General features: G+C 45.1%; 1 protein-coding gene across 1 annotated transcript; it reads left to right on the top strand.

The window, feature by feature from the left end:
- Positions 1 to 8,617: 8,617 nt before the first annotated feature.
- On the top strand, positions 8,618 to 23,556 carry LOC124695998 (protein WVD2-like 2). Its single transcript, XM_047228792.1, has 10 exons — positions 8,618 to 8,818; positions 19,544 to 19,605; positions 19,705 to 19,733; positions 20,379 to 20,612; positions 20,742 to 21,049; positions 21,351 to 21,439; positions 21,529 to 21,610; positions 21,700 to 21,771; positions 22,563 to 22,673; positions 22,769 to 23,556. The coding sequence occupies exons 1-10, from the start codon at positions 8,618 to 8,620 to the stop codon at positions 23,036 to 23,038; spliced, it is 1,458 nt and encodes a 485-aa protein (XP_047084748.1). The 3' UTR covers positions 23,039 to 23,556.
- The last annotated feature ends 1,896 nt before the right edge of the window (positions 23,557 to 25,452 follow it).

The following is a 25,452-nucleotide window of genomic DNA, read 5'->3' as shown; positions in this document are numbered from 1 at the left end:
TCGAGTCACCGACACCGTTAGATCCAAAAGATTCAGTCCGTTGCGGGTCCTTCGAGTTTGTACCTCACACCGAGGCGTCGCGCCTGATCGCTGCAGAATCGTGCGGCAACATGGATACTACTTTCGGTGGTGTCCACTTCATCATCGACTCAGGTGGGTTTCTTCGCCTCCCTAGGTCAAACGCATCAAGACCAAGGACTTCAGTTCCGGAAGGTACCACTCCAGTTGCAACTTCGGCAGTACCATCCAGGAGCACGCAAGAAGGCATCCGAGGCAGCTTCGACATCATGGCGGAGCAAAGGAAGAGACGAAGGGACTCGCGCCGTGAAGAGGAAGAGCGAATCGCGACTCGTGCTCATCAGTACGAACGAGGATGCCTTAACACGCAGTCGAGCAAGGGCCGCTCTCGCGCACCCTATCTGTCGGCCACAGAGCAGCTCGAGGCACCGTGTTATCTGCACTCTTACATCGATCCAAAGGATGGTCACAAAAAATCTAGCCACTTGCTAAGGAACTGTCGACAGTTCCTAGAAATTCGCAGTTCTGCGACGACCTCATGGCCGAAGCTATGGCAAGAGTTCATACGATGGAGAGAAGAGCAGGGTCCTACAATTACCCGCCAGAACCATACGTGTTAGAGCCATACATGCCAGCAGGAGGAGAAAAGTACGTATCAACCGAGATATTTCCAGAACCACGCGGACAGGTCAGCATGATCCATAAAACCAACTTTTCAAAGAGAGAAATCAAAAAGTTCTCGCGAGAAGTGAAGTATGCGGAGGTTTCCATTGTCGACACACCCGAATACATCGACTGGTCAGAGCAGAGCATCTCCTCCAGCAAGGCGGATCACCCGAAGGCCGTTCCAAGGCCTGGTCATGCGGCCCTTGTCCTTGAAGGACAGATCGGAGGTTACAATATGAGCAAAGTATTCATGGATGGAGGAAATGGCCTGAATTTGTTATTTGCCAGTACGATTAAAGCAATGGGCCTAATAGTCGACATGCTGAGAGAGTCCGACACAGGATTCCACGGCATCATACCGACTCGACCCGCTTATTCCCTCGGAAAAATATCTCTGGATGTAGTCTTCGGCACGCCTAGCAACTTCGGGAAGGAGAAAATCGAGTTCGAAGTAGTTGACTAGGAATCTCAGTATCACGCCATCCTCGGCAGGCCTGCGTTTGCCAAATTTATGGTTGTACCCCATTACGCGTACTTGAAACTGAAGATGCCGGGCAATAATGGGACAGCGATAACTATCCATGGAAGCTTCTCCCGCTCAGATAACTGCGATATAGATTTCCAGAAGATCGCCTCAAAATTCGGAGCTGCGGAAGAACTTAACGCAGTCGACGCCATCACGGACCATACGAAGCAACCAGCCGACAACAAACGTGAGATCCGACGAGTTTGACGTCGCGAAAGAAGCAAAAAAGCAGCAGGTACACCCCTGTGACCCGAAGAAAACAGTCAATACGTCGGTAGACCTTACTGACGCATAGGAAGGCGCGCTCATCGAGTTCCTCCATGAGCGCTGGGAAATATTTGCATGGAAACCATCCGACATGCCAGGTATTCCCAGGGAACTCGCTGAGCACGCCCTCAATGTTGACCCAAAAGCCAAACCAGTACAACAGTCGATGCGTCGATTTTCTGAGCCAAAAAGGAAAGCAATTGGCGAAGAAGTTATTCGGCTCCGCAAGGCAGGATTCATTCGGGAGCTCAAGGAAGTCGAGTGGGTGGCCAATCCCGTCATGGTGCCAAAGAAAGACACAACCGCACTTCGCATGTGTATCGATTACACCAGTCTCAACAAGCATTGCCCAAAGGATCACTTCCCACTGCCTCGTATCGATCAGATAGTCGACTCCACAGCTGGATGTGACCGTCTCTCCTTTCTCGATGCATACTCCGGGTACAATCAGATCAAGCTCAAGAAGGAAGACCAGGGGTTAACCACGTTCATTACCCCACACGACGTTTTCTGTTACAACGTCATGACCTTCGGGTTGAAAAATGCAGGGGCAACTTATCAACGGTGCATGCAAGCCTGTCTCGGAGAACAGATCGGGAGGAATATCGAAGTTTACATCGATGATATCGTGCTAAAGATGAAGCACGTGACCACTCTCATCGACGATTTGCGGGAAACCTTTGACAACCTCGACAAGTATAAAATCAAGTTGAACCCGAAGAAATGTTTCTTCGGGGTGCCAGGAGGACAAGTACTCGGGTACTTCATCTCAGCTAGAGGAATAGAAGCCAATCCCTTGAAGATCAAAGCTATTCTCGACATGGAACCGCCAAAGAATTTGCACCAAGTGCAGCAATTGGCAGGACGACTGGCAGCGCTCAGCAGATTCATCGCCAAGCTAGGAGAGAAAGCTTTGCCCTTCTATAGCCTAATGAAAAAATCAGAAAAATTCGAGTGGACAAAAGAGACGCAGGAGTCCTTTGATAATCTGAAGAAAATCTTATCAACGTCCCCAGTACTTGTAACCCCACGCGAAAAAGAAACACTGCTTATGTACATAGCAGCAATGGTGCAAGTCTTCAGCAGCGTCCTGGTTGTCGAGCGAGAAGAAGCAGGGAGAGTTCACGGCGTGCAAAGACCCGTTTACTACCTCAGTGAAGTACTCTCACACCTGCGAAACAGAGATACCCTCATCACCAGAAGCTGGCGTATGAAGTGTGGAGAACAGCCCGCAAGCTACGGCATTATTTCACGGAGCACCCGATCATCGTCGTAAGCGAGGCACCACTGAAGAATATACTCACTAACCCAGAGGCCACAGGTCGAGTGTCCCAATGGGCTATCGAGATAGCGCCACATGACATAACTTACGTCAATAGAACGGCGATAAAGTCCCCAGTCCTCCCAGATTTCGTGTCAGACTGGATCCAGTCGCAAACACCGGCAGCACCCGATATGTCGGGTTCATGGACAATGTACTTCGATGGGTCCAAGCGGAGCACAGGTGCAGGAGCAGGGGTGATACTAATATCGCCACAAGGAGACAAGATGAAGTACATACTACATATGAATTTTTCCCTGCCCACGAATAATGAAGCAGAATACGAAGCACTGTTGCATGGAATGAAGATGGTAAAGGCATGTGGAGCAACTCGTCTGGAAATTTATGGAGACTCGAACCTGGTGGTACAACAGTCGATGAATCTATGCAACGCGGTCAGTGACAACATGATCGCCTACCGACAGTTATACCAAAATATGGAAGCCAAATTCGAAGGGTGCGAGCTTAAGCATATCGGCAGAGCCAACAACGAGGAAGCCGACACTCTGGCAAATATCGGATCCATGTGCTCCCCCATTCCAGACGGAGTATTTTATTAAGTTATCACTCAATGATCGATAAAAGAGAAAGCATCGGCACCTCCGAAGCTATCGGCTGACGAATCGGAGGCAAACCCGCAACAAGCTATCGAAGAATCTCCACCTCGATCTGCGGAACAGGTCCTCCTCCTTGAACCACTATGGACCAAGCCATTCCTAACATACCCGACGAAGCAGGAGTTACCAGAGGATCCCGTAGAAGCAAGGCGAATCGTCAGACGGTCAAAGGCCTTTACTGTGGTAAATGGAGAACTCTACAAGCGCAGCATCTCCGGTATCTTTCAAAGGTGTATTGCCATTGACGATGGAAAAGCGCTGTTGCGTGAGATACACGAGGGAACTTGCGGACACCACGCAGGAAGCAGGGCCCTTGTGGCAAAAGCCTTCAGGGCAGGATTTTACTGGCCAACGGCGGCTTCGGATGCTCGAGATCTGGTTATGAAGTGCGACCCCTGCCAGCGTTTTTCACCCAAACCACACGCTCCCATGACAGATCGGATGACAATATCTCTGGCATGGCCCTTCGCTCAATGGGGACTCGACCAAGTTGGACCGCTGCCAAGATCGTCGCCTGGAGGACACACGTATCTACTGGTCGCAGTCGACAAGTTCACCAAGTGGATCGAGGCGGTACCTGTTCGAAATCAGAAAGCCGAAACTGCCGTTCAGTTCTTCAGGGGAATAACTTGTCGATTTGGTATGCCCCACAGCATCGTCACAGACAATGGAACTAACTTTGACTCCAAAAAGTTTCGCAAGTTTTGTGACGACAGTGGAATTAAGCTAAAATTTTCATCGGTGGCTCACCCACAGACCAACGGCCAGGTGGAAAGGATCAATGGTCTAATAGGGGACGGCCTCAAGAAACGCCTTATGGGTGCGGCTGGAGCCTGGGTCGAGGAATTACCATCTGTGCTTTGGAGTTTGCGCACTACACCCAATAGGTCGACCCAGTACACCCCGTTCTTCCTGTTACATGGAGCCGAAGCAGTTTTGCCAGCTGACGTTCGATTCGAAGCTCCTCGGGTGATAGCGTACACAGAATCCACCTCCAACATCGCGCTGCAGGATGCCGTGGATCTCCTTGACGAAGCTCGGGATATTGCTTTGGCAAGAACAATGGTGTACCAGCAGGCGTTAAGAAATTATCACAGCCGACGAATACGCAATCGAAGCTTTAGTGTTGGAGATATGGTACTACGGCTGAAGCAAGAGAGACCCTCGAAGCTTGAGTCTCCATGGGAAGGGCCATTCATCATCACTAAAGTGATACCAGGAGGAGCTTATCGGCTCAAAAACCCAACCTCGGGAAAAGACGTTGAAAATTCATGGAACATCGCACATTTGCGACGGTTCTACGCATAGGATACAATTGTTTTCTGTTATTCGGCAGCTTTTAAGTTTGCTCTTACATTATGAATAAAATTCTGATCAGGTTTTCTACCTTTTTATTGATTCAGGCCTCATCATCCGAACAAATTGTTCGGGGCCCCTTCCACTGGCTCTTACTCCCATCGGGAGCGCTGGCCAAAAACGCGCTCGCACGGTGTCATTAATTAAATACTCCTATCGGGAGCTAAGGTTAATGACACAAAAAATATCCCATCCAAGCCTCGAGAAAACGCGCGAGCGCTGCAGTCGATGGACGTACTGTCACAAAATAAGGCTCAAACCGGTGCACCGCGTGACGAAGCCAAGCGTCTCAATCCCTCGATTATTCGACGGGTGTCGCTCCTACAAAACTTACATATCGACTCCGCAATAAACTTGCAATTACAACGGAGTCGTCGGGTGAGCAGGCTGAATTGATCACTCGGCTGGCCCCGGCAATAAATCATTAATCGAATTAACAAATTCGCCAGAACTACATGATGTGTAAAACACACGTCGAATTTACATAAGATTAACCTCTGCAGGTACAAGGACATTACAAGGTTCCCTGGCCCTCTCGGGCCTTCAGATCCCTCTCAATACCTGTCTCCATCCGTGAGATGATGGTATACGCAGGACGCCTAGCAATATCATAGTACTGATCTAAACTCCTTCTGGTGTTTGCTATGGCCTCCAAATCTAAGGTCGGATGACATGCTAACACTGAAGCAAAAGCAAGTTCAGCACCAGCCAGGAGTTCCTTTCGCACCAACAGTCGAATCCTCTCAGGGGACTTGAATCGGGTGAACAGAGCAGACAGAGTTTCGGGCGCTTGATCCAGAGGAAACATTGTCTTCCAGACCATCGTAAGATGAGCATGAAACTTGTCAAAATAGTAGTGCACCTTCTCTGCTCGATGCTCGAATTTCGCCACGATAACAGCTTTCGGTCGATTTGACCACAACTCATGATTCGGGTGAGCGACGCCAGTCATCGTTTCGATCTTTTCGTGGATCCTCTTGTTTTCCTCTGATTCATCGGAAGCTACGACTGTCAAAGAAACAAATGTCAGTTAAAGAATATTCAAGTTTCATCAGAAATCAACAGATGGGCAGACACTTACAGCTCAAGCTTTCGGTGGCAACACGGAGACGATCGAGAGCATGTTGTTCTACAGCAGTTGCAATTTCGCTCTTTCTTTTCACCAACGCCGCCATCGCGTGAAGGCTGGTAATATCTTTGTTCAATCGGGATATTTGGTCGCGCAAGCCACGGATAAGACCAGATTCGTCACTAGCCGAAGGATTTACAAAAGGATCGGCACGGGAAGAAGATAAGGGAATCTGCAGCACAATCCTCAATTCAGAAACATCATTAATATGGACTCCTATCGGGAGCGCTGGAGTGTATATATTACATTCAAAAGACTGTTGGTACTGGCAACAGAGCCAAAATAAAACAGAGTTGGGTTAAACTGTATCAGTCCCTAAATTACAACTGACATAGCAAGCGTTCAATCAAGGAGGAGCTGACGAAGAACCAGGGGCAGCTTCAGGCGCGGCTTTGGTCTTCGCCTCATCAACCAGCTTGAGGAGCTGATTGGCACATGTCGCTTCTGATTGCCTGAAAGGCTCAAGGTTGATTAGGCGATTATTGTCATCTACAGGCAATGCCTTAGACAACTTCTCTAGTTCAGAGCCTATCCCATGACCCATCAGAAGCTGGAAAGTAAGTACCGCTCCAAACAAGCGGGAACGACTCTTTAATACCTCTACAGGTTCAGAAGGGTCGACGAGGAAAGCATCTGCCATCTCGCCAAGAGTCTTGTCCTGCTTCATCTTCGGGAAGATCATCGAGTATAGCCTCGATAATGCTTCTTTGGTCCTTTGCAAAAGTCCAAGAACTTGGACGTTGGACTCAGCAGCGAGTGATAAGGCATCAGACGTAGAGTCCTCCCGAAGCATGCGAGCCCGAGTGACGGTTATGTCGGCAGCGCCTGGAAGAGGGCAGATAAGCAACCTGGAAGAAAATACTAAAGAAGAGCTATGTGCTAAGAAACTTACCCAATAAATTCGTGATGGATTCACGGAGGACACCTTCCTTTTTATCGGCTGCGGCTGCAGCCTCGCGCCTGGCATCTTGTTCATCCTTCATCTGTCGCTTCAGCCTTTTCAACTCATCCTTCAGCGAGGTGTTTTCGTTTTTAGCATCGGCAGCAAGCCTGTTGGCTTCCAGCACCTGGTCAGCCGAAGTTTTGATGACCTTCCGAAGATGAGCATTTTCAGACTCTAGTCGGGTGAACTGCTCGGCAAAATCTACCACAGCGTCAACTGTGGCATAAATTGGCTGCAAAGGAGAAAGCCAAGAAAACTCAGTCGAATGTGGAAATTCGGCAAAGCAAGAAAGAAATCAAGACAAATAAATCACTTACATGGTCACGAGCAACCGACGAGGCGGGAGCGTTGCCAGAAGGGATAACCTTCGACACCGGAACATTTTCCACGGTCGTCCTTGAGGGTGGCGTTGGTTTGGCAGGCGAAGGGTTCGATTCTTTAGCTGACTCGGACTTCCCAGAAAATAACTTAGCCCTCTTTGCAAGAGGAACATCGTCATCATCATCAGAGCTGCTTGAGAAGGGTAGATGGTTAGCATACAGAACAACAAAGGATAAGTTACAAAGGGAAAAATAGATGCTCACAGGTCCAGGTCGTCTTCGGCAGCGAAAAAGCCTGTCGAACTTTTCACAACAGGGGAAGACGGTGCGGTATCATCGGCATCATTATCTTGTCCGCTAGGACTTGATTCAGCCGTTGTAATAAAGTCTTCGTTTATCTGTTTACGCCGCCTACTCCTGGTGAGGGCATCATCTTCGGCAGCTTCATCCTCTTGGACGTCACTGTCCTCAAGGGCATGCTGGACGTCCTCGGTCTCCTCGGAGTCATCATCATCATCCTCTGTTTCCACACCGCTTTCGGGTGTAGGAGGATAGCATTGAACCACGACGGAGGCCTATCGACAGGAGAAAAATCAGAGAACACGGTGAAGAACAGCATAACGATAGCAGTAAAAGCGAGAAACAACAAGAATTACCTCAGCCGGAAGATGGTGGAGATCGTATGGGGGACGACCCGAAGTCAAGACAATATTGTCCTTCATGCTGAGGCACGTCAGACGACGCACCTCGTCGCGAAGTTCATCGGCCGACAGGTCGGCTGAGCTGACCCTCGACTTGTCGTTCTTGCCAGAATACAGCCACAACTGGTGGGGCCGGGACATCAGCGGTTGCACCCGACGTTGTAAGAACACTGAGACTACCTCGGTGCCGCACATCGTCAAGCCTCCCGTGTTCTTCAGATCTACGATCTGGTCGAAAAGCTTGTCGGCAGTCACCTTCTCTTCGGGAGAAAGGGTGTTTCGACAGGACTTCTTCGGCTGAGCTACCAGAACGTCCTCGAACGGAGGGAGGTTGGAGCGCCGCCCAGACACCGGAGTATCCCGCAGATAAAACCATTTGTTGCGCCAGCCCTGGACGGACTCCTTCATCGGGTAGTCGAAGTAATCGACCTCTTTCCTGACAACGAAGCCAACGCCACCAACGACGGGGGGGGGGGGGGGCATTGCTGTCATTGTGACGCTTGACATAGAAGATTTTCCTCCAAAGACCCCAATGGGGATCAATGCCGAGGAAGGCTTCACAGACGGTGATGAAGATGGAGAGATGGAGAATGGAATTTGGGGTCAGCTGCCAGAGCTGAATCCCGTAGAAGAAAAGAAGGGAGCGGAGAAACTCGTGGGCAGGAAGAGAGAGGCCACGAAATACAAAGGCGACAAACATAACAGTAAATCCCCTTCGGGGGCTTTGGGCGAGAAACTGGACCTGGGAGACAAATGTCGTCCTCAGATGAGGAGATGAGACCGAGAGCTCGCAGCTTGTTCACGTCACAGTTGGATATGGCGGAGGCGCTCCAGTCACGGCTGACTTTGGCCGCGTCTGAGGCACCGGTGCTCTTCTTCTTGCCCATGGCGTCTCGAGAGAGAAGAACAGGGGTGAAACGAAAGGTTGGGGAAGAAGATGAGCAGTGTGGAAAGGTAAAAAGTAAAAACAATGGGAAGGCTCCCTATTTATACCACAGGATTTATGGGAAATCGTGGCCATAACTCCATAAACATCGTGGGAGAAGGATCAGATCGGTCATACACGTGTCACCCAAGAAGAGAACAAAACCGGCGGCCCATTATTCCCACGATGTGCGGAAATCGAGGGGACGCCTCGGTCAGCACACACGCACCGGTCATTTCCTAAAAACTGCCCGCGCAAAACTAGGGTGGGTCCGCCAGGTCAAGTCTTGTCAGTCAGACCGCATCAGTGGTAACGTCATCAATGACGCCATGAAGCCTTTCGGAAGCATCCGATGAAACACGAAAACATCGGAAGCATTAAGTGCGCACCCGATAAAACGTGATATCAAAGATGCCTCCTTGAAGAAATATTTGAAGAAAAAAAGGTGGAATGTTCAGCTCGAGTCTGCACCCGGCCGCAAGCACCCGTGCCCAGACTCGGGGGCTACTCCCATCGGGAGCGCTGGGCGCGCACCCGATGAAAACTTTTTTGCACTCCAGGATCATGCCCGGGGACTTGATTCTGCGTAGGGTAACGTTGTTTTTCCATCGGCAGTTAACCAGCAAAGCTGGGCACGTTACTCATTATCCCTTACGCGTTGAAACCTTACTGAAGAATACGAGCCCAGGCGCAAACTTATCGGATGACCCATGAAGATTTGCAGAAAGATTTCGGTAGAAGAAGATGTTCGAGTGGCACAACTTGAGTCTACGCACGGATTGCAAGCATCCGTACCTAGACTCGGGGGCTACTCGCATCGGGAGCGCTGGACGCGCACCCGATAGAAGAAGATGATGCTGTTACAAGATGGACAAGAACAACCAAGGAGAAGATCATTAGGTGGAGGCATGTTTTAGTCTCTACCCGAAAAATATTCGGCTAGACACTCGGGGACTACTGATGTGGGCATTACCCTTCGGGTAACCGATATTGCCCTATCCTGTGCGGCCCAACTGGAGGCCCATGAAGATACTCGACGACAAGGTGGGCCACTAGGACGGTGCAGGAGAAGATCTCTTGAAGAACAAGTCAAGAGAGAAGCCGAACAAGGAAAGTTTAGAGCTAGACCTTTTGTAAAACTAGTCGTACCTGGATAGATCTCTTGAGACCTGGCCTCCTATATAAAGGTCAGGAGAGGGGCTGCCGAGGGATGATACGTCTCCAACGTATCGATAATTTCTTGTGTTCCATGCCACATTATTGATGTTATCTACATGTTTTATGCACACTTTATGTCATATTCGTGCATTTTCTGGAACTAACCTATTAACAAGATGCCGAAGTGCCAATTCTGTCGTTTTCTGCTGTTTTTGGTTTCAGAAATCCTAGTAAAGAAATATTCTCGGAATTGGACGAAATTAAAGCCCGAGAGGCCTATTTTCTCACGAAGCTTCCGGAAGTCCGAAGGAGAGACGAAGAGGGGCCACGGGGCGCCAAACCCTAGGGCGGCGCGGCCCCCCTTGGCCGCGCCGGCCTGTGGTGTGGGCCCCCTGTGCCGCCTCTTGACCTGCCCTTCCGCCTACAAATAGCCTCCGTGACGAAACCCCCGGTACCGAGAGCCACGATACGGAAAACATTACCGAGACGCCGTCGCCGCCGATCCCATCTCGGGGGATCCCGGAGATCGCCTCCGGCACCCTGCCGGAGAGGGGAATCATCTCCCGGAGGACTCTACACCGCCATGGTCGCCTCCGGAGTGATGAGTGAGTAGTCTACCCCTGGACTATGGGTCCATAGCAGTAGCTAGATGGTTGTCTTCTCCCCATTGTGCTATCATTGTCGGATCTTGTGAGCTGCCTATCATGATCAAGATCATCTATATGTAATTCTATATGTTGCGTTTGTTGGGATCCGATGAATAGAGAATACTTGTTATGTTGATTATCAAAGCTATGCTTATGTGTTGTTTATGATCTTGCATGCTCTCCGTTATTAGTAGATGCTCTGGCCAAGTAGATGCTTTTAACTCCAAGAGGGAGTACTTATGCTCGATAGTGGGTTCATGCCTCGCATTGACACCGGGACGAGTGACGAGAAAGTTCTAAGGTTGTGTTGTGCTTGTTGCCACTAGGGATAAAACATTGATGCTATGTCTAAGGATGTAGTTGTTGATTACATTACGCACCATACTTAATGCAATTGTCCGTTGTTTGCAACTTAATACCGGAGGGGGTTCGGATGATAACTCCGAAGGTGGACTTTTTAGGCATAGATGCGGTTGGATGGCGGTCTATGTACTTTGTCGTAATGCCCAATTAAATCTCACTATACTCATCATGATATGTATGTGCATTGTCATGCTCTCTTTATTTGTCAATTGCCCAACTGTAATTTGTTCACCCAACATGTCTGTTCGTCTTATGGGAGAGACACCTCTAGTGAACTGTGGACCCCGGTCCAATTCTCTTTACTTGAAATACAATCTCATTGCAATACTTGTTTTTACTGTTTTCTCTGCAAACAATCATCTTCCACACAATACGGTTAATCCTTTGTTACAGCAAGCCGGTGAGATTGACAACCTCATCTGTTTCGTTGGGGCAAAGTAGCTTGGTTGTGTTGTGCAGGTTCCAAGTTGGCGCCGGAATCTCTGGTGTTGCGCCGCACTACATCCCGCCGCCATCAACCTTCAACGTGCTTCTTGGCTCCTCCTGGTTCGATAAACCTTGGTTTCTTTCTGAGGGAAAACTTGCTGCTGTGCGCATCATACCTTCCTCTTGGGGTTGCCCAACGAACGTGTGAAATACACGCCATCAAGCTCTTTTTCTGGCGCCGTTGCCGGGGAACGAAGAAAAGTTACACCACAAAGATTTTCAACTCCCACGTCAACAGCTCTTTTTATGGCGCCGTTGCCGGGGAGATCAAGACACGCTGCAAGGGGAGTCTCCACTTCTCAATCTCTTTACTTTGTTTTTGTCTTGCTTTATTTTATTTACTACTTTGTTTGCTGCACTTATATCAAAACACAAAAAAATTAGTTACTTGTTTTACTTCACTTAATATCATGCATGTTTTGATTACACTAGTTTGGCATAATGTACAAGAGTGAGCTTCTTATTCTATTTCCTGATTTAAAACATGGATTGTTTGATGCGAAAATTAAAAAACCTATGGAATCTTATTTGCATGCTGGTAGTAATATTAGTATGAACGCTTTGAACACCATTGTTGATAATAATGTAGAAAGTTCTAAGCTTGGGGAAGCTGGTTTTCATGATCTTTTTAGTCCCCCAAGCATTGAGGAGAAAATTTCCTTTGATGATACTTTGCCTCCTATTTATGATAATAATGATAATGGTCTTTTGGTGCCACCTACTATGGAGAGTAAATTTTGTTGTGATTATACTATGCCTCCTACACTTGATGAGAATAATAATGATAGCTACTTTGTTGAATTTGCTCCCACTACAACTAATAAAATTGATTATGTTTATGTGGAGAGTAATAATTTTATGCATGAGACTCATGATAAGAATGCTTTATGTGATAGTTATATTGTTGAGTTTGCTCATGTTGCTACTGAAAGTTATTATGAGAGAGGAAAATATGGTTGTGGAAATTTTCATGTTACTAAAACACCTCTCTATGTGCTGAAATTTTTGAAGCTACACTTGTTTTATCTTCCTATGCTTGTCACTTTGCTCTTCATGAACTTGTTTATTTACAAGATTCCTATGCATAGGAAGCATGTTAGACTTAAATGTGTTTTTAATTTGCCTCTTGATGCTCTCTTTTGCTTCACATACTATCTCTTGCGAGTGCATCATTAAAACTGCTGAGCCCATCTTAATGGCTAAAAAGAAAGAACTTCTTGGGAGATAACCCATGTGTTATTTTGCTACAGTACTTTGTTTTTATTTTGTGTCTTGGAAGTTGTTTACTACTGTAGCAACCTCTCCTTATCTTAGTTTTGAGTTTTGTTGTGCCAAGTTAAGCCGTTGATAGAAAAGTAAGTACTAGATTTGGATTACTGCGCAGTTCCAGATTTCTTTGCTGTCACGAATCTGAGCCCACTGCCCTGCAGGAAGCTCAGAAAATTATGCCAATTTACGTGCATGATCCTCAGATATGTACGCAACTTTCATTCAATTTGAGCATTTTCATTTGAGCAAGTCTGGTGCCATTTTAAAATTCGTCAATACGAACTGTTCTGTTTTGACAGATTCTGCCTTTTATTTCGCATTGCCTCTTTCGCTATGTTGGATGAATTTCTTTGATCCACTAATGTCCAGTAGCATTATGCAATGTCCAGAAGTGTTAAGAATGATTGTGTCACCTCTGAATATGTCAATTTATATTGTGCACTAACCCTCTAATGAGTTGTTTCGAGTTTGGTGTGGAGGAAGTTTTCAAGGATCAAGAGAGGAGTATGATGCAACATGATCAAGGAGAGTGAAAGCTCTAAGCTTGGGGATGCACCCGGTGGTTCACCCCTGCATATATCAAGAAGACTCAAGCGTCTAAGCTTGGGGATGCCCAAGGCATCCCCTTCTTCATCAACAAATTATCAGGTTCCTCCCCTGAAACTACATTTTTATTCGGCCACATCTTATGTGCTTTTTCTTGGAGCGTCGTTTTGTTTTTTGTTTTTGTTTTGTTTGAATAAAATGGATCCTAGCATTCACTTTATGGGAGAGATACACACTCCGCTGTAGCTTATGGACAAATATGTCCTTGGTTTCTACTCATAGTATTCATGGCGAAGTTTCTCCTTCGTTAAATTGTTATATGGTTGGAATTGGAAAATGATACATGTAGTAATTGCTATAAATGTTTTGGGTAATGTGATACTTGGCAATTGTTGTGCTCATGTTTAAGCTCTTGCATCATATGCTTTGCACCCATTAATGAAGAAATACATAGAGCATGCTAAAATTTGGTTTGCATATTTGGTTTCTCTAAGGTCTAGATAATTTCTAGTTTTGAGTTTGAACAACAAGGAAGACGGTATAGAGTATTATAATGCTTTCAATATGTCTTTTATGTGAGTTTTGCTGTACTAGTTCATCCTTGTGTTTGCCTCAAACAACCTTGCTAGCCTAAACCTTGTATCGAGAGGGAATACTTCTCATGCATCCAAAATACTTGAGCCAACCACTATGCCATTTGTGTCCACCATACCTACCTACTACATGGTATTTTCCCGCCATTCCAAAGTAAATTGCTTGAGTGCTACCTTTAAAATTCCATCATTCACCTTTGCAATATATAGCTCATGGGACAAATAGCTTAAAAACTATTGTGGTATTGAATATGTAATTATGCACTTTATCTCTTATTAAGTTGCTTGTTGTGCGATAACCATGTTTACTCGGGGAACGCCATCAACTCTTTGTTGAATATCATGTGAGTTGCTATGCATGTTCGTCTTGTCGGAAGTAAGGGCGATCTACACTGAGTTGAATGGTTTGAGCATGCATATTGTGAGAGAAGAACATTGGGCCGCTAACTAAAGCCATGTTCCATGGTGGAAGTTTCAGTTTTGGACAAACATCCTCAAATCTCTAATGAGAAAAGAATTAATTGTTGTTGAATGCTTAAAGCATTAAAAGAGGAGTCCATTATCCGTTGTCTATGTTGTCCCGGTATGGATGTCTAAGTTGAGAATAATCAAAAGCGAGAAATCCAAATGCGAGCTTTCTCCTTAGACCTTTGTACAGAGCGGCATAGAGGTACCCTTTGTGATACTTGGTTAAAGCATATGTATTGCGGTGATAATCCAGGTAGTCCAAGCTAATTAGGACAAGGTGCGAGCACTATTAGTACACTATGCATGAGGCTTGCAACTTATAAGATATAATTTACATGATGCATATGCTTTATTACTACCGTTGACAAAATTGTTTCATGTTTTCAAAATCAAAGCTCTAGCACAAATATAGCAATCGATGCTTTTCCTCTATGAGGACCATTCTTTACTTTTATGTTGAGTCAGTTCACCTATTCTTCTCCACCTCAAGAAGCAAACACTTGTGTGAACTGTGCATTGATTCTTACATACTTGCTTATTGCACTTATTATATTACTCTATGTTGACAATATCCATGAGATATACATGTTATAAGTTGAAAGCAACCGCTGAAACTTAATCTTCTTTTGTGTTGCTTCAATACCTTTACTTCGAATTATTGCTTTATGAGTTAACTCTTATGCAAGACTTATTGATGCTTGTCTTGAAGTGCTATTCATGAAAAGTCTTTGCTTTATGATTCACTTGTTTACTCATGTCATACACATTGTTTTGATCGCTGCATTCTCTACATATGCTTTACAAATAGTATGATCAAGTCTATGATGGCATGTCACTCCGAAATTATCTTTGTTATCGTTTTACCTGCTCGGGACGAGCAGAACTAAGCTTGGGGATGCTGATACGTCTCCAACGTATCGATAATTTCTTGTGTTCCATGCCACATTATTGATGTTATCTACATGTTTTATGCACACTTTATGTCATATTCGTGCATTTTCTCGGAACTAACCTATTAACAAGATGCCGAAGTGCCGATTGTCTGTTTTCTGCTGTTTTTGGTTTCAGAAATCCTAGTAAAGAAATATTCTCGGAATTGGACGAAATTAAAGCCCGGAGGCCTATTTTCTCACGAAGCTTCCGGAAGTCCGAAGGAGAGACGAAGAGGGGCCACGGGGCGCCAAACCCTAGGGCGGCGCGGCCCCCTTGGCCGCGCCGGCCTGTGGTGTGGGCCCCCTGTGCCGCCTCTTGACCTGCCCTTCCGCCTACAAATAGCCTCCGTGACGAAACCCCCGCACCGAGAGCCACGATACGGAAAACATTACCGAGACGCCGTCGCCGCCGATCCCATCTCGGGGATCCCGGAGATCGCTCTCCGGCACCCTGCCGGAGAGGGGAATCATCTCCCGGAGGACTCTACACCGCCATGGTCGCCTCCGGAGTGATGAGTGAGTAGTCTACCCCTGGACTATGGGTCCATAGCAGTAGCTAGATGGTTGTCTTCTCCCCATTGTGCTATCATTGTCGGATCTTGTGAGCTGCCTATCATGATCAAGATCATCTATATGTAATTCTATATGTTGCGTTTGTTGGGATCCGATGAATAGAGAATACTTGTTATGTTGATTATCAAAGCTATGCTTATGTGTTGTTTATGATCTTGCATGCTCTCCGTTATTAGTAGATGCTCTGGCCAAGTAGATGCTTTTAACTCCAAGAGGGAGTACTTATGCTCGATAGTGGGTTCATGCCTCGCATTGACACCGGGACAGTGATGACGAAAGTTCTAAGGTTGTGTTGTGCTGTTGCCACTAGGGATAAAACATTGATGCTATGTCTAAGGATGTAGTTGTTGATTACATTACGCACCATACTTAATGCAATTGTCTCGTTGTTTGCAACTTAATACTGGAGGGGTTCGGATGATAACCTCGAAGGTGGACTTTTTAGGCATAGATGCGGTTGGATGGCGGTCTATGTACTTTGTCGTAATGCCCAATTAAATCTCACTATACTCATCATGATATGTATGTGCATTGTCATGCTCTCTTTATTTGTCAATTGCCCAACTGTAATTTGTTCACCCAACATGCTGTTCGTCTTATGGGAGAGACACCTCTAGTGAACTGTGGACCCCGGTCCAATTCTCTTTACTTGAAATACAATCTACTGCAATACTTGTTTTTACTGTTTTCTCTGCAAACAATCATCTTCCACACAATACGGTTAATCCTTTGTTACAGCAAGCCGGTGAGATTGACAACCTCACTGTTTCGTTGGGGCAAAGTAGCTTGGTTGTGTTGTGCAGGTTCCAAGTTGGCGCCGGAATCTCTGGTGTTGCGCCGCACTACATCCCGCCGCCATCAACCTTCAACGTGCTTCTTGGCTCCTCCTGGTTCGATAAACCTTGGTTTCTTTCTGAGGGAAAACTTGCTGCTGTGCGCATCATACCTTCCTCTTGGGGTTGCCCAACGAACGTGTGAAATACACGCCATCAAGGGACACAATCAATCTTAGCAACTTTAGCCACCAGAAGTCTAGAGCTAGGTCGCCGTAGCACTTAGCCTCTCGACGAGATCACAGCCGAACCCTTCGGCACCCCATTGTAACCCAATATTCTCATAATCAAGATCAGACAGGAAGGACGTAAGGGTTTTACCTCATCGAGGGCCCCGAACCTGGGTAAATCGCTCTCCCCGCTTGTTTGTTTATCGATGTCTCGTGTCAGCCTACATGATTCCATCAAACCTAAGCCCCAATCGGAGGGCATTGCCGAGGAGTACCCTCGACAGTATCCTGAACTAAAATAATCTATCTATTTTAGCACCCCTTTTTTGGGACATGAAAAAGCATAACGTGTACAACGATGAAAACCACTAAGGAATGAAATAATCGGGACCAGCCTATAATTGTTTTTATTCTAGATGCTTAGTTCTATTTTTGGAACAATCTTCAGTTTCCGTCAATTCGAGATTATGAGGCGAAGTACAACGACTCAAATTCCGAGATACTTTAATTGGAATGAGCATTGTTCATAGCCAAATTAGTAATGTACTCGCAACTACTTCTCATGCCTCACCAAAGGATAAAAAGGAAACCTCACTTTATGACATTTTATTTTTTAGCCTAACAATTTGTCAAAAGTATAAAGCGATACATGTAGGGTTTTGAATTTTCAACGCTATAATCACAAAGAGGAATACTACCATCTACATAGATAGGATAGTATCATAATCACTAGAATATCGAGAACGATATTAAAACACTTTGCTAATTCTAGGTCGACCGAGAATTAAGCTAGTTTCAGGTCAACTCTAGCATCGTCAGTCAGATTTGCATCGTCTTTCATGCATATGGATGTGCAATTACACATAGGAGGCAGAGGATCCCTGGCAGATGCCTTTGTTAGTAGGGTAAAAATACACCCCTAAGTCATTATTAACTTTGATACAGTACCAACATTTCCACCGGATGTAATTTTTCCACCCTGCTACATCAAGGAGGTGAATTCCATTCATCGAGAGTGGAGAGGAAAATGTCTCTTAAGTAATTCCTTTCAACTACTTCCTCTTTCTTGTCGGCAATTATCCTGAGTGGCTCTGCTAAGAAAAAGCTTGTGTTCTCTTCACGGTCAGCTAAGCTGGTGGCTGACTCGGTTAACGATCCTAACCTCTCCGAGAACAGGAGAAGAAAGAAAAGTGGCAGAGAGGGGAGGAGCGAAAAACAGGCCATCATCAACCGCCAGGAAGGGATGACGAGGGCTGTGTTTGTTGCCGGCGGGGTGTGGTGGCTACCATTGATGAGCCGGGAGACCTTTTATAGACGCCGGCGTCGGAAAGAAAGCGCGGGAACAGACGAGAAGAGGCGGGAAGATCGCGCGGGAACGAGCGGTGGCGTGCGAACGCCGGCGACGCGTGGAGGCTGCGCAGCACCGACGAGACGTCTCGACTGCCCCTCCGTCGCCATTAAGGCAAAGATGCCGCTGCGCGCGAATAACTTCCGTCGCGAGGTAGGCGACGGTTAGGTTAAAATTAACTGTGCCGCCGACGCGTCGGCCCCGCGCCTCCTCGCCTCTCATTTCGTTGTGTCCGGCGTGCCCGGTGCGTCCCCCGTGGGACGGGGATGGGCTCGGGCGCCGGACACCGTATAGGGCGCGCGCGGACAAAAAGAGCTTTGGGGGACGCGGCTGGAACGCTTTTTTTGTCCGGCGCGCCCCAAATCCCTTTGGGGGACGGTTTGGGGGACGCGACTGGAGATGCTCTAATCTCTCTGAGAACAGCTGAACAGGAGAAGAAAGAAAAGTGGCAGAGAAAGTGGAGAGGGGAGGAGCAAGGAGGAGGAGCAAAAAACAGACCATCATCAACCGCCAGGAAGGGATGACGAAGTTGAGGAAGCGCCCGAAACATTCGAACCAACAAAAGCAGGAGGCAGGGGACCCAATGCAAAAGGAAAGCAAGGCCGCAGCGAAAGCTGCCTCCGAGCTAACCCTTCTTCAAACCAACGAACCCATCTCCTCCTCCAACTCCACCCCCCTCCCCCTTCAGTCCCCTGCCCTCTCTTACAAATACCTCCATCGTCCTGTGCTTCCGCCGTCGAATTAACCAGCCGCTGATCAGTCCATCGAGAAGGAAGAAGTACAAAGCTAATCAAAGGGCCAAGAAACTCGAGGTAACATACCTCGCAAGGGTTTATATACATATCCCCTTTCAGTTTCTTGCTTGTCTGCCTGTCTGTTAGCGGTAGCATTTCCTTTCTGTTTTTGCCTCATTGTTTCTGCATCTCGGGTGAAGCAAAGAGTCCTTCTAATTACTACTACTACTACCTAGCATCTTTCCCTGTCTGTTCAAATTATTTGGCTCTTCAAATTGTGGGGCAACAGAAAAATACAAATACTTTTGGTTGAATTTCATCAAGAGTTTTGGCCCGTTCACGGATGAACTATGTATTCGGCTTCCTCTTGATTTCTGGTGTGGTTTTGTGATCTGTGAATGAACAGGATTTAGTTGCCACGGTGTCACTTTCCCACAGTATTTGTGGTTCATGCTAGTTTGGATTTGGTGCATGATTAGATGATAAGTTTCTTGGCGGTTTGCTACCTGCTGGAATGGATAAACTCGTTTACAATTATAGGTGGCGTTTGATGGTCAATGCTACCGACCAGCTAAATGTTAAAGAACTAAATTGTTTTGTCTGTCGGGAACTTTTGTATATGTGAATTGAGCAGACTGGCTCTGTTCTAGCTGTTGCTGTCAATGACCAGTTATCTAGAATTCTAGATATGATAATGTATTATAACATTAAGAAAATGCACATAACAAGAAATAGGAAGAATGCATAACCAAAATCTTTCTGGCAAGCAAGCTTGTCATCATGTTGCTTTACCAGGTGCAGATCAGATGACTGCAAGATTGCATGTACTAATTAACTAGTATGTCATGGGTCATAGTTTTTTCTTAATGGAGTCATGGGTCATAGTAAATTCTAAAATAACAGAAAAAGTACAAATCAGGGCAGCTATAGAATTTTAAAGGGCAACTGCCCAATTGTAATAATTATACGCTTGGCGAACCCACCATATGATCCAATTCAAGGTTCACGTGTCTTTGTCTTATTCTTCGGGTTCCTTCATTTCTTTAGTTTGTAGCAGCACAGGGGTCAATTCTATACATCCCCTTTGTCTCCTTTTGATTCCCTTTTTTCTTTTACCTTTTTTCATTTTATATGCTGATCAAACTTGATAATACCAACAAATAAGTACGTAACTGATTGGAGGATATGAATCAGAATGGTTGCTTTGATCGCCACCAGTTATCATGTCAGATAGCTAGGCTGTCAAACTCCACACATCAATTTTTTCCGACCTTGAATGTCATTTTCAGGAAAGGTAGTAAGGAACTTTAGTGTCCACATGAAGGATAAGATGATTTTCTCTTTGTTGCGTTGTCAGTTTCAATTCTTTGAAAGAGTGAAAAATCCCATTTTATTTTTGCATGCTCTACACTGACTTATTAGTCAATAACAACAAAAACTTACTGAAGATACTTTCTCTTGTGGAGCAGTACTCCAATCTTCCAAAGAGGAGCTGGATTTTCCCTTCATCCTTTCGTCTAGTGATAACATGGAGGATAAGTGTGACCATCCAGCAGAATTTTTGGGCACTGCCGATGCTGAAAGTTCTTTGCTATCGCAATCTGAGGATGCCGTCTCGGAACCATTAGAAACTGCTGATGTCAACGGAGCTACTGAACATGATGGTTCCTCAGACACTGGCCATGCTGAACAGACTGATGACGGTAAGCTTGTTGCAGTTTATGGTTTAATTTATCCTGATAAAATTTATCAGCTGGATGAAGAAGTTGAACCTGATGGTTTGTTGTACTAAATGTTTGGAGCAGTCTAATGATAATAGTTGTTAAATTCAGAGCCTGCTACAAAGGAAACCTCTGCTATTAATGTTGAGAAAGGAGATGTGGCGCAACGCTGTGTTGAAAGTAGTGCTGATGAACAAGAGAATCAAGAAATGTTTCCGGTGACAGGAACAGATGCAAGTGATAGTACATCAGTCGCATCTATGGAAGATGGGCTGGAACCCAAAAAAGGTGCTCAGTCAGAGCCAGGAGATGTTAGTGGGTACCCTCCTCATCTATCCAATGACAAGTCTTCCACTGGAAATGGAAATGTGTACGAAAATGCAAAGTGCGTATTGACAAGTTCGACAAAGAAGATGAAGGTAATCTCATTTTTTGAACCTGCCATTTTGCTTAAACCTTTATTTCTTTACTTCTTTACAAGTTCTATATGTTCATTACTGAGCAAAGTGGCCTTTTAGCAGAGTGGCACACATAATTCTATATGTACATTACTTTTAGATATGAAATATCAATATTCTGGCATACTCTTAAGTCTTAATGAGCTTTCTATATACAATGAAGAATATTCTGTATGCATATTTCTGCATCTAGTCTTTCGTTTTTGTAAAAAATGATGCGGTCTTGATCTAATTATGTACACCCTATACGTATTTCTTACAGAGAAGTAAATCTGCAACTACGAGGAAGCCACTACAAGCTACTAACAAAAATAGTCCGGATGACTGGAATGACTCTACTCTCACAAACTCGTATGATTCACAACTTGAGCACAGAATGTTATATGGTTATAGCGCCTCTCTCTTCCACAATGATAAGCTTACTAAACTTTGTCATGTAGGAAATCATTGAACGGAAAGACTACTACTGTCCCATCAAGCCCTGTCTTCAGATGTACTGAACGTGCCGAGAAGCGCAGAGAAGTACATATTACTTTGTGACATGAAAAATACAAAACATGGTGGGGGAAGGGGAAAGGTTCTCATGCTCTGTTTTTCATGGTTTATTGCAGTACTATTCGAAGTTGGAGGAGAAACATCAAGCTATGGAGGAACAGAAAACTCAGTTGGAAGCTAGGTTGAAGGTAATTTGTTTGTTTTGCTGTTTTTTCATTGAAGATGCATCCTCTTGTCTGCTCTTTTTGGTGTTCATATTGTTAAACCTGAGTTAGATGCCTGTTTAGGTGTAGCTGGAGCACTCTCGGTAGTATGTTCACGGTTCAGTTATGTATTTGTATATTTTTTGCTGTGTTTGTGTGTGAAGTAGATTCAATGGAATTTTAAATATAGGAGTTAGTTATAGAATGGGTCCTGAACTTTTATGTTGTATACATTTTTTTATCATGGTTCTGTACTTCTGTTGATCTACTCTGTTTATATGGAACTGCTTCGTATGACTGAATATACTTCCACCTGAAAGTAATAAATCGGTACCCATGAACTCATTATCTAAGATCAAAGAAAAGTCATACTAGTTCTGTGCCAGAAGAGATGTTTTTTTTTGTGCAACAGAAGAGATGAGATTTTAGGAAGTGTATCACTTCTCTATGATCACTAACTTAAAAAAATTCTCATCTGTTAGGAAGAAATAGTTTCATCATATTTATCAAAAATCAAATGTATCAACAGAATTTTTTTACCTGTACAAAACGAAACATTGGGAGTTGCATATTCGAGACCACAGAAGGTAAAAAGAAACGTCATCTATCTTGAAGGAGACGGAGAGATAATAATTATATACCGCCAGATCAAAGAAAATTTGTCTCAAAAAATCAGAATGGTCTACTGAAACGCGCCAACAATTTAAATGCATCAGCACAGGCTAACAGTTTTCTCAAGCAAACTCTCATTGATCTCTTACATTCTGAATCTGTAGAGAGAACAGGAGGAGGCTCTCAGGCTACTGAGGAAAAGCCTGACATTCAAGGCCACGCCCATGCCAAGCTTCTACCATGAGGCACCTTCTCCCAAGGCTGAATACAAGAAGGTAGACACCAAAATGAATCAATTTTCTCTATAGGTTCAAAATAAGATGCCTTGGTAGCACCGGTTCCTCTCTCTTAATGAACTTCTTGCCTGCAGTTACCCACCACCCGTCCCAAGTCACCGAAGCTGGGGAGGAAAAAGGCTTCAATGAACATCTCACACTCGTCGGAGGAGGGTGAGAGCACGAGACCATGCTGCCGTGCGACCCGTGACAGCCTTGGCAACCACTGTAAGTGCCACAGCAGCACCAAGCCGCAGCAGCAGCAGCATCCTGCAGCAAACGCTAGGCACGCTGCAGCCGCGTCCAAGAAGCGAGCCAAGAACCATGCCCACAAGGTATCAGTGCTCAACATCGCTGTGTGCTAGCTGCAGCAGCAGCAACTGCTGCTTCATCTTCCTCCTGCAGTGCTTGGTCCAGTGCTACTTGGCGTTTGCTTCACATAAATCATGGTGGAACCTGAATCCAGGAGAAGGGGAAACAGAGGTTGTTCATTTTTTTCCTTAAGTTATGAGAGCAACTTATGCTTCGATCACGGCTTGTGGTGCTTTTGGTGTAGATAATAAGTTATTGTCATGATGATGGTCTTGCACAAGGGGTGTGCATGTGCCATGAGTGAAGTCAGTCACAAGTGTTTTATTTATGTTAATATTTTTCTCTCACTTTGCTTATTTATTCTGAGATGTGAGAGCGGCATGTGCTCTCTGTCTCTGTACAAATGTTGTTTGTTTGTTAATTTGTGGGGTTGTGTGTTTCTTGGTGTAAGTTATATTGTGCACTCATGCAAACAGTGGGTTTGTTTGCTTGTTGGTGGTCGATAAATGACATGGAACTATTTATGGTCACTGGTCTGCAGTGGAGTTTAAGTTGGTGGTTGTGCCTTTTTTGTTGGTTGTACATTAGATACCATCATTATGGGTCCGATCTGTTGCACTTGTTAATTGCTGTAAAAATATGCAGTTGCAAATCAAGCCCTATTTTTTCTTAGGATTTGTTTAAACATGAAAATATTACAGTGTATACCCAAGATTTCGGATTATTTGAGGTGGCTTCAGTTCAAATTCATATCCATTCAAGGCATCAAGTCCGATTACAGTTTATGCAAGAAGCTATCGAATACTTGTGTGATACCATCATACTACAACAAGAATAACATATTTTGGCCGACGAACAAAGAATAATTGACCATATTTGTATGGTTTGAGTCCTATGAAAAATAGTAGATGTGCTCGTTAGAACCAAAGAGGTTGGTTCACAGAACCCTACGGCTGAACAGGGGTGGTCCATTCTGCTTATTGATGTGCTGGATAAAAAGACTGAATTATCGTGACCTCCAAGCGTGAGGACCTAAGGACCGCGATTGATAGTCTAGCTAAACTAAGATGAGATGGATAATCAAAATAGGCTCAAAGAGCAAAAGTAAATCATATTCAAGAAGGGGGAGATAATGCTAAATATTTTTATCTAGTAGCAAATGGCAAGCATAGGAGAAAAAAATCTTTCAATTGAATAAGATGAAGGTACAATAGTGGGTCAAGATAAATTAAAGGTTTATAGTATGGAATATTATAAGAGCTTATTTGGAGCATTGGCTCCGAATCATTTTTTCCATGAGGCAATCGGAAATGGCTGATATTCCCCAACTTTCCGATGAGGAAAGTAACATCCTATTTGCGGACTTCACCGAACAAGAGGAGTACGATGCTATTATGCAAATGGAGAAGAACAAAGCACCAAGACCAGACGGCTTTCCTGCTAAATATATTAGACTTCTATAAATATTCCTTTTTTGGTAGAGTGATGGTCGCAAACAAAAATATGGACCAACTAAGTGAAGCATCATCTGCCGCGCAAAAGATCAAGAAGGGCTAGTGATGAGGACATCTCATCTATTGATACAACCGCTGTACCTACAACCACACAAATACAAGGACCAATCACTCGAGCTCGTGTCAAATAACTTAACTATCAGGTACTTTCGTTTCTTGGAACTATTCCTCACATACATGAGAATATGATGCTGCCTAAATCAGATATGTTTGTTACTCTTAGGAATGATGGACCTAGCCTGGATGAGGAGGATAAGCATTGGAGCATGATCACAATGGAGGAGATGGCAGCAAGCATTTGAGGTTGAAGAAGACATCGCAAGTGGAGATTTCAGAACTTTGAAGCCACCATAAGAAGAGATGCAGACATGCACGAAATATAGAGTTTTCCACTTCATAATTTCGTCCATAGCATAATATGGTGCTGCGTCACCTTTAGTTTTGGGCCAGGCCCATGTCATTTTCACAGGAAATAAGTCAGCCACTTTTAGAGTCCGTATTAAAGGGGGAAGGCCTTCTATGGTTTGGTTCGGCCACCATACGTATGGTTGGCCGAAACCCCACATTTTTCTCCTTTAAATACCCCCATAACCGTCACGTTTAGACTCGAATTTTGATTAGACTAAAAGTTAGCCATTGCTGCAACTCTCGTGTACTTCTTTTGAGGCCAACGCCCAGAACAAGACCGACTATTCGGAATCCCACCTTATTCGATAAAGCTTTCATCTTTCATCCGCAATATTCTGATTGCATCATTAGTTCTTACTTGTTCTCGATTTCAGGTAGGAATTAAGACCCTCGTTGGTCAGGCTGATCGTGCATCCGCAAGATCAGTAACTCCCGGAGATTGTCCTAGAGATTGCATTGGCGCATGAGCTTTGCACGTGTAGTCTCTCTTTCTTCGAGGAAGATCCTATATGAACTGAACAATAAGAAATAGTGTTTGCCCCAAC

Source organism: Lolium rigidum, chromosome 3 (assembly GCF_022539505.1).
Source record: "Lolium rigidum isolate FL_2022 chromosome 3, APGP_CSIRO_Lrig_0.1, whole genome shotgun sequence".
In the NCBI taxonomy this organism is placed as follows: Eukaryota; Viridiplantae; Streptophyta; class Magnoliopsida; order Poales; family Poaceae; genus Lolium; species Lolium rigidum.
Note: the sequence above shows the minus strand (reverse complement) of the source record. Positions and strands in the feature narration are given on the sequence as shown.